Raw genomic sequence first — 9814 nt, 5'->3', positions numbered from 1 at the left:
GTGGGGCTGGGGTGTTAGCTTTTTTGTTTTTTTCTTAGATGCATATAGTAGTCAAATTATATTACTATGTCACACCCAGGATTTCCTTAAGGAAGAAAAGTTACGTTCCTTGACCCTCCAGTTCAGCTGCTGCTATATCTGGTTCTTCATCATTGTAAATGTTTTCTGCCTAAAGACACAACATATTACAAATAGTAGACATAATGATTTTTAAACAACATTCTTCAAGAAAAAACTTGATAATATCAAGGCAGCACAGACATCATCCCCTTCTTAAAGGGACCTGCTCCCTACCTTTTCTTAAAGGGCTAGGGCAACCAAATCTAGGAATGTGCACACAGTGACTAGACTTCAGCAGCTGTCTTCTCACAGCATAAGCATTTCATCATTAGCCTTACCATGAATATTTTATTTGGACTTGTTTTGTGTGTTCAGACTGAAGTTGAAATAAGTTAAAGAACAGGTATAAAAACCCAGAAGCCTGACCTGTGACACATACTCAAGTCTGTTACTTTTTAACTCAGTTTTCCCAAGTTGCTTTATTCCACATTTATAAGATAACTGATCAAATTCCTCTAACATAAAATAATATGGTTAAAAGGCATCTTGCTTCACAGTCAACACACGGGGGAAGAGGGGAAGAGGAGGTCTTGGCTAGTATTGGATGTAAGTTTGTAACTGCCACATTCAAGTTAAGAATTAGCTAGCTGTTGCATTTAATCAGATTGTTCTAGACTTTTCTTTTGGAAGTCTTACCCTCTAATCAGTGTCAGAAGTACACGGGATAGACTACTTTCAGTCACTGAGGACACAAGCTGCCCTAAGAAGAACAAGCCATTTGTGTTTCATTTACGCAACTTCAGAGAAAGTCAAGAGCTGTTGTGACACTCACCATTTGCCATATCTGCATTATGTTGTCCTCCGATACAGAACAGATCACCCAAGGCTCATTAGGATTCCAACTGAAGTCTGAAATTTTGGCAGTGTGTCCTCCATGAATAAACTGTTAAAAAAATCCACAAGTTTCAGTAAGCCACTTCATCTCTAGAGAGAAATCTGCTAACACCTGAGATTTAGAAGTTAAATTCATCATGCTGATGACTACACAAAGAAGAAAAACTTGCTACTAGAGTCACAAGTGCACGTGAAACAGCGCATTCCATTCACTGCTTATGGACACAGATGAAATTGCCAAAACAGTGTTTAAGATGACAGTTCCTACTGTTATCGGCAACAACCGACAGACATCCTCAAAATGGTGCTACTTCACACAAGGCTGGGCTGTGAAATCCATCCATATTTCATATTCATTACCTCATCTAATTATATGAGCACTTATACACAGGAAACGGGCAAACCAAACTATAAGCATTTTTGTTTGGTTCCTAAGGAAGCAAACCAAAACATAAGCCTTTGTACCTTCTCCATCAGTAAGGTTAGCTGTATGGGACCTAATCAGTCTAATGCAAGATAAACAATTTTTGAGGCCCTGGCTTTACACGCACATAGTTATAGAAAAGTACCAACAAGCATATGGCTAAATTTTAAATATGTTCAACAACAAAGATGTGTAAATCACATCCAGGACAGCTTTGAAAAAAAGTCACTACCTTTAGAATTGAACAGAGGAAGACTACCACAAGTTAGAGCAACAGATTGAAAATTGGGGAGGTAAAAAGATTTATGAACTGCTGCAGCTTTAGTAGCACAGTCACAAGGCATCATACTGCCATATAGCACGTCTATAGCACGTCAACAGACTGAAACCTGAACAGAAATATACCAGCAGCTCAGGAGGCCCATCTTCCGCATCTTCTGCGGACTGCTCTTCTCCAATTTTACTGTAAGAAAGTAGTTTATATTTTTTATTAAGAATGAAAATTGCATCCTGTATCAGCTTAACAGTTCTTAGCCTTCATTTCCAGTATTTGCTTTTGCTATGTTTTTTTCTCCCCGTCAAACAACTATAAACCTCAGGTATAAAACATCAACTGTTTGGCATTACTGAAATAGCATCTAACTTGTGAAGTGGTTAGAAATCACTTACGACTAAAGGCAACAGAAAACAATTCTATTAGCAAGAAATCCTCACATAGAAGTAACCTTAGAAGTACCATACTGCTTCTACTGTATACCCAAAAGACCAGGTCCAAGATAAGCAAGCAAGGAAGGCTAAAGAAGAGCACAAAACATTTTCCAAATAAAGCAGGTCTGCAGCCCTTTTTTTTAACCATCTGTTGATATATACACTAAAAGAAAGGAACCACTCTTCACCTTAGATCCCATACATTAAGCCGACGATCAGTACCACTTGAAGCAAGAATTGTTTCATTATGAGGAGACCAGTGAACCTATTGAAAGAAGACAACTTGACTGGAGCAGTTACTGATTCCTAAAGTATATCCTGAATAACCATTACCAGCACCTGGCCACTAATTTTCAACAGCTTACAAAGTTTCTTCCAGCACAAAGGATATTCTATAGCTCAAATGGAGTGCTTTAAAGCCTCATGATTTCTCAAATCAAACAGCCAACATTATTTCACTGTTGTGGATCTACCACACCATGAAACTCGTCTAAAATTCACTGTTACTTGCACTTATAAACAGGTAGAGTTCACAATACTAATTTGACCTTAAGTCCTCTCTACAGCAGGACATTTTAAGGAACCCTTCTACCTGTACTGAAGGTACTTGCAAACTCCCAGTATCTTTTTAGCAATAAGTTATTGACTACTTCCTTCAGGGTCAAGCGGAGAAAGGCAGAGAGAAACTATTTGGTACTGTGTCGCAGCACTAGCAAAACTATCAGTCTGGACCAAGGTCTTTTACCATCTCATACCAACACACTCTTCATTGCCAGTCCCTCTGCTGCCTTCTCCTGGTCTCACCTCACCCAGGGCACTTGATCTCTCTTCTCTCTGCTTCTTCCTCCTCTCTCCCTCAGCTGCTCTCTCTTCATTGGCTGCCCAACCTCTTAACAGCACCAGCCATAGCTGCACCTTATCTACATCAGCCAGCCCACAGCTGTATATTATCAATGCTAATTAACCCAGCTTCATTCCTCTACAATTCCCCCTTTTTTTTTTCCTTTTTAACAATTCATACCTCATATTTTTACCAATCATCACAACCTTTTTACAAATAAGCTTTTCATACAGTCCTCTATAATCCCTCTACAATTCCCCCCTTTTTTTTCTTTTCCTTTTTAACATTTCATACCTTATGTTTTTAACAATCATCACAACCTTTTTACAAATAAATTTTTCATACCAGCACACTCTTCATGCCAGTCCCTCTGCTGCCTAGTCGCTCCTCACCCAGGATGCACTCACTCTCTCTCTCCTCTCTCTACAGTACTGTCCGTACGTGTTAAACATTAAAGAGTGAATTTTGGTTCAACAGACTTATTTATTGTGGTTGGTCACCGCATGAAAATCTACATCATCTTGTCCAAGTCAGTACTCTTCTAGCTTTTTCTACAGCTTGTGAGAAAAGTTTACCCACCTGAAAAATTTCATCTTTATGAGACTCAAAAGAATGGAGTTTCAGTTTTAAGTTTCGAAGATCCCATAGGGCCACCGTCTGGGGGAAGTAACAAGAAATTGTTTTTACTATAATGGCTATGTAACTATAATCTAGAATACTTAAGAAGTTAAAGTATACACAAGTAAAAACCTTGTCAGCAGAACCAGTTGCTAGAATGAACTCGCTGTAAGGATTGAAGGACAGACAGTTGACCTCAGCTGTATGAGCATCTACAGAATGACTTGGCTTGGATGTGGTATTAGATCTTGTGTCCCAACTGTTGCAACAAAGGGTTTGGGGAAGCGTGAGAGGCAGGGAGGAGAAAAAGAGCAAACAAACGTTACATTTTCATAGGAGGTTCTTTTTCACTAGACTACACATTAGTTTAAGAGACTACATTACTACTAAATCTAAGTCTGAAGCTATAGTTTTTATTCCAGAACCCCGCAGTATTTTGTGTCTACTTTACATGAGCAGTTTGCACCAGGAAGCCGACATACATACTAATCACATCTTATTTTCAAACGATGTGAACACATTAAATGACATGCAGACTTCTGTGATTCTGCAGCATTGCTGTAGTTGATTGCACTGAAGAGCTACATGAGATCCTTTCAGAATTCAGATTTTTTACCCAAGCATTCTGGACTGGTTCACTAACAGCACACAGCAGGCACTAGCCAGAAACTGCTCTAACCCCAACTTACATCATCAGCTTCTGATCATCCGCCACTGATCCAAACAGAGATTCATGGAGCAGATGCCATGCCACATCTTCTACCACTGCAGAGTGCCCAGTAAAGATTGCTTTCGCATCAACAACGTTGCCTTCTTTTGGTCCAGCACTTATATCCCATAAACACACAGTCTGTAAATAAGAGTCATATTCTATTGTTATACGGACTCGGACTGTATTATCTTTCAAATAAATAATCAATCACATTCTAGATATAAACAGAGAGATAACACGCCTGAAAGTTCTTCGTTTTTGAAAAGGAACACTTAATATAGCAGAAGTGAGCTAAGTTATCAATCAGTTTTCTGCAAATTCAAGGCACAAGGATTATTTATAAAGTCACAAAAGCAATTTACACTTTTGAAGCCCACAAAGAAGTTTATAAGCTGTTAGTTCAACTGTCTTTGAGAGTCTTACTAATTTATGGTCTCAGACCCAAGCCAATCTAAAGGGCTGTTAGACGAGAGTTTCTTCCAGCAGAAAACTACACAAACATTCTGTTGTTAGTTCATCAAGAACATTACAAAGAACTGGTTGTTGATTATAGCCTGACATCAACTGACAGCCTTTAGAAATGTAACTACAATATGTGATAGCTTCCCCCATAACAACATACAGCTACACTAAGTCAGGTTTTCCCTAACTATCTATTACACCATAAATTAGGAGGGGCTGTTTGACTGGGTTTTTTTAAATAGGGGAAAGGATTTGTTTTTTTACGTGATCATCTGATGCACTGAGAAGATGTCCACTCAAATTTGAGTTCCATGATAAGCCATAGCCTTCCTTCTGGTGCCCTCTTAATCTAAGGTCAGGATTACACTCTCCACTTGGGTCTGAAAGAGAATAAATTCCTTCCATTTAGCTTCACCTTGCACATCAATCCATAAGAGCATCATTATCAACCAAGAACTTTGTTTCTGTTGCAACAACCCCATTTTATAAATCAGCCTTTTAGGACAGTGCTGCTTCTATTAAGATTCTCTTACTATACTGCACATAACCAGGCAACTAAAGTCACCAAAGATATGGGCCTTCTCATCTGGATTGCAGAGCCCATCACCTCTCCTCCCAATTACAGTCAAATACTAGTTTACTTCTCAATGACAAGAGGCATTTAGCTTAACTTCAAAGAGTGTGACCCACCTGGTTTTGGAAGATGTTTAGTGTAGTCAAATACCAACACATCAGCAGATGGTGTTTTTGTAGCAATGACGCAGGGATTCTGTGGCATATAACGAGCACGGTTTACTTCACCTTCATGGTTAATTTTAATCTCCGTTTCAATTTTGCCAGTCACAGATCCAAAGCCACCAAACTCTACATTTATCAGAAAAAAGTCAGTTCATCACACCAACTATTTTGAATGGGTGAAACAGTATTTCATGCTATCTCCCCCCATTCCAAGAAAGGGTAGTAAGTATCTTACCATAACACAATAAAGTCTATGAAAGACTAGAACCACATGACCAACAGCATTAACACTTTAGATATTTTGTATCCTCCATGATACAAACTCTTCCAGAGCTTTAGTCTCTGTTTGAGATAGATACCACCTATCAGTTTTCACCACAACTGACAGAGCTGGTAGAAATGCTAGTAAGGATTGTATATCATAACATTACCCAAGTTCTTCTGAAATAAAAAGTTTCCTCTTTTTAGACACAATTAATGATCCAGAATGAGCGTGAACTGGTAAGTATATGCCAGCTTTAGTATTTAACAGAAAGTTAGAATATTATTAGACAGAACACTTAGTAATTACTGCTAAAACGTAATCTAAGAATGCATGCATGTCTACCTCCTTTCTCACTGTCATGCTGCGAAGCATCAAACTGATCATCATTGGGAATCTGGACTCTTGCAACAACCAGGTGGTTCTGTTCATCAGATGTGTGTGTTCCCAAAACCAGCCAGTGTAGAGCATAATCCTTTCCTTCTGGCCTGTTTAGAATAATAAATGCATGGAATAAAGTTATGTGCTTAGTACCAGAAGTTTGATAGCTAACGTCAATAACACTCAAGATCCAAACTTCTTCAGGAAGCTAGAAAAACAGAGACTCATGTAAGAGATCCTTTGTCACAAAAGGTTTGTGCAATCAAGTGAACTAGACCGACATAAGCAAGACGAAGATACAGCCAGCAAGGCTACAGTGACAATACAAGTCAGTAAACATTGCTACTATGGCTTGAAAGGGACGATTACAATTTGCACAGCAGTTAAACGTGACACTAATACCTATAGATTCTGTCTTTTTTCCCCCCTAACAGTGACATAGTATTGATTTAAAAGCACTCAATACTACTGCCTATAAAACACAAATACTGAGGACAAGTGCCAACCTATTCTAGTTATCTCTTTTAGAAGCTTTTACCAGTTATTATTTAATTTCAGAAGGCAATTTTTAAACACTGTACAAATCCTAGCCAAACAGAATAGAGTTTCTCTTCTGGTACTTAAATGCAATATGCAGTAATAAGTGCAAGTCTGGATGGGCAGTGCCATGGATCTCTGAAAGGAAAAATGTGAACAGTCAGAACCAAGTAACTTCTGCATTCTTGAAAGCAACAAGCTAATTACACTGTCTGAATCCAAGCAAACAGGAATCATTTGGGCAATCATAAACCACCACAGGTATTACTACACCATTTCCAAGGAATCAAAATGCATTTTGAGGGGACAAGAAAAATAAGAAACAAAACAAAACACACACAATGCACATGCACTTACTTGCATCAGGAACAGGTGTCCCATCATGTCAGGTGCCATACAAAGAGACAGTCCTTGCCTTAAATGGCTTATATATTTTGACACTGGATAATTGGAAATACCAGGTTTTAAATTGAATATTAAGTCAATCTGCAAAATACGAGGCAAGCAGAAGTGTTCCTCATAAGGGCTCCACACCCTCAAATCCCCACTTCATTTTCTCCATGCCACGACTAGTTAGCTCACATCTCTCAACATCTTCCCCAAACATTCTGGTATACAAAATTAAGTGATCATCTAACCACCAAGTATAACATTACATATATAAGGTGGATTTTTAGAGAAAAGACAACATCCTGTTATTATTGCACAAGCTTTACACGTTATCATATCTTAAAACCTAGCTGTATCCAGTTTACAACACCACAAGGGACCCAGTCCTTGCCCACTACATCAATGGAGCCCTGAGCGGTTACCATGCAATTTGAATTCTACAGCAGCTGGCACATGAACAGATCTTCTTCCTATCTTAAAAATTCTTTAAGAGATTAACCAGTGAGCCCACAGTTTTTCAGGGGGAGGTAAAAGAATGGGAAAAATAAAATACATGAAGTCAACAGTGTGCCAAGGACGGAACTAGGACATGAACCAGTCTTTGAACAATATTCTCTTAAATAAGTCCAGAATTAAAACAAACAAACAAAAAAGAGAGGTAGATACTATAGCTCCTACAAAACAGTAATCTGTAATGCACATAAGGAAAAAAAAAAAAAAAAAAAAAAAGAGTCCTCAAGAAAAAAGGGATGTACATTTAGTACATAGATTTCTGTAGTACATAGAAATCATTTAGTACATAGATTTCCCTGATCAGAATTAACCACAGAAGAGTGTTAGGTCTCCTATGTCATTAAATTGAGAAAGATTTCTCTCCTCATACCTCACAACATCTTCTGCTCAGCTAAGTTAGAGTTCTATAAAGCACCGAATTGAGCCTTTTTTCCCCCAAAGCTTCTGCATACCCCAAGGGGTTTTTTAATCATAAGCAAAATAAAGTGTTACAAGCTCACAAAGAGACCCGAATTATTCTCATTTTGCGTGGTTTCTACCCTCAAGTTACTTGGCAGACATGGTTGACAGAGGGAGAAAGAGCAGCGAAACAAGCAATTGCACAGAGCCTCAGCTCCTGCTCTGCAAACTAAGCAAATGAGCAGCTGAGCCCTGTGCCTCCCCGGCTTCCCTTCCCTGCTCTCACCTGGTCACATCAGGCAACCACTGCACGGTGAGGCTGGGCCACTCCAGGGCATGTGTCATCACCAGGTCGTACAAGAAGGGGGTGTTTTTCTTCCAGATCTTGTACTCCTCGCTGATGACGCGCTCCTCCACCGTGTCCTCCAGCGCTGCGGGAAGGGAAGAGCTGAAGCAGGCGGACAGCCAGGCCCGGGGGGGGGGGCGCCTCGGCCCGGGGCTATGCCAGGGAGGGGGCGGGGGAGGAGACGGGGTCCCGAAGCGCTCTCAGGGGCGGCCGGACAACCGCAACCGCCCTACCCCCGCTACCACCCCGTCGGCAGCTCCCCGGAGAGGACGCCCGGAGCGCCTCGGCCCCGCCATGCCACCCACACCCCCTCAGGCACTCGCGTCCCCACCCCTCCGCCCCGCCGGGGAGAGGGACGAGGCGGGTCTCCTACCGTCCTTGCTCGCCATTTTGGGTGCCCGCACAGGCGAGGGACGGCGAGGGACGGCGAGGGACAGCGCGGGCGGCGGCGGCTAGCGACAGCCGGACGGGGGAGAGCGGGCCCCGCCGCCCAGGGCCCCACCGGCTCTAACCCGCGCCTCGTACCACCGCGCGTGCGCGGCCGGCGGGCCCGCGGCACCACCGCGGCCAATGGGGTGGGCGGAAGGGCTGCGGGGGCGGGCGGCCGGGCGCGCGGGGCGGGAGGGGCGCTCCAATCAGGCGCTGGCGCGCGTTGAGCCCACACGGGGAGGGGCGGGGCCGCCCTAACGGGCGGGAGCGCGCGGGGTCCGCCCGGAAGGGCCGGCGGGCGGGGACGCGGGGGCGGCGGTGCCGCTGGGGTGCCCGGCCGCGGCCCCGCGGGGGCTGACGCTGCGGCGGTGCGGTGGCCCCGGGATAGCGGGGCGGGGCGGTGGAGGGGGCGGGGCGGCGGAGGGGGCGGGGCCGGGCGGGACCAGGCGGGACCAGGCGGCCGCAGGCGCGCAGGGTTTGCGGGCTGGGGAAGGCCCGGCCGCGCCTCGGCCGCGAGGTGGGGCTGTAGGTAAAGCAGCTCCGCCGAGGGACCTGCGTTCGGTGTGTCTGGGCTAATAAACCCTGAATTACAGGAACACCTCCGACAATACTCCCACTTTTCAACCAGAAGTCTGCCCGTGAAAGTGGCTTCAGGGGCCAAAGCTGAGCAGTCACTGTTTTTCAGCAATAGTGCTGCAGAGAACGTTGCTTAATTTCCTCGGAGAAATGCATGCCTGAACTACCTGTTAGTTGCAGTTACAGCGTGGGAGACGCTGAACTGCGTTACTGACTCCTCAGCCACTCGGTATCAGTCTTACGGGAGGTTTACATTCTGTTGCTGACTGCTGTGGCGAGTGACGCAGCCATGCACAAACAAGCATACAGCTTTGCCACCAGTGCCGCCCAGCCCGGCTGTTCTCTCAGCCCAGCCGTCACCAACCAAAGGACCGTCCGGTCTGACTGCTCTCTTTTCGGCCTGAAAGACCCATGTGCGCCACAGGTAACAGCCTTAACCAGGGCAGGTCCTTCTGGCAGCTGATAACACTTCCCAGCGGAACCACGGAGACAGGCAGTTGGGAAGCAGGCCAGATTCTCCCAAA

At 43.6% G+C, this 9814-nt stretch overlaps 1 protein-coding gene across 1 annotated transcript; it reads right to left on the bottom strand.

The window, feature by feature from the left end:
• RBBP7 (RB binding protein 7, chromatin remodeling factor) lies at positions 1-8821 on the bottom strand. Its single transcript, XM_040582663.1, has 12 exons — positions 8659-8821; positions 8226-8370; positions 6065-6207; positions 5410-5583; positions 4984-5099; positions 4235-4395; positions 3678-3804; positions 3507-3584; positions 2275-2351; positions 1784-1841; positions 893-1003; positions 1-169 (listed from the first exon to the last, which is right to left on the bottom strand). Exons 1-12 carry the CDS (start codon positions 8672-8674, stop codon positions 101-103), a joined length of 1275 nt encoding a protein of 424 aa, XP_040438597.1. The 5' UTR covers positions 8675-8821; the 3' UTR covers positions 1-100.
• Positions 8822-9814: the final 993 nt, after the last annotated feature.

Source organism: Falco naumanni, chromosome 2 (genome assembly GCF_017639655.2).
Source record: "Falco naumanni isolate bFalNau1 chromosome 2, bFalNau1.pat, whole genome shotgun sequence".
Lineage (NCBI taxonomy): Eukaryota > Metazoa > Chordata > Aves > Falconiformes > Falconidae > Falco > Falco naumanni.
This window is presented reverse-complemented; position numbering and strand designations above follow the sequence as displayed.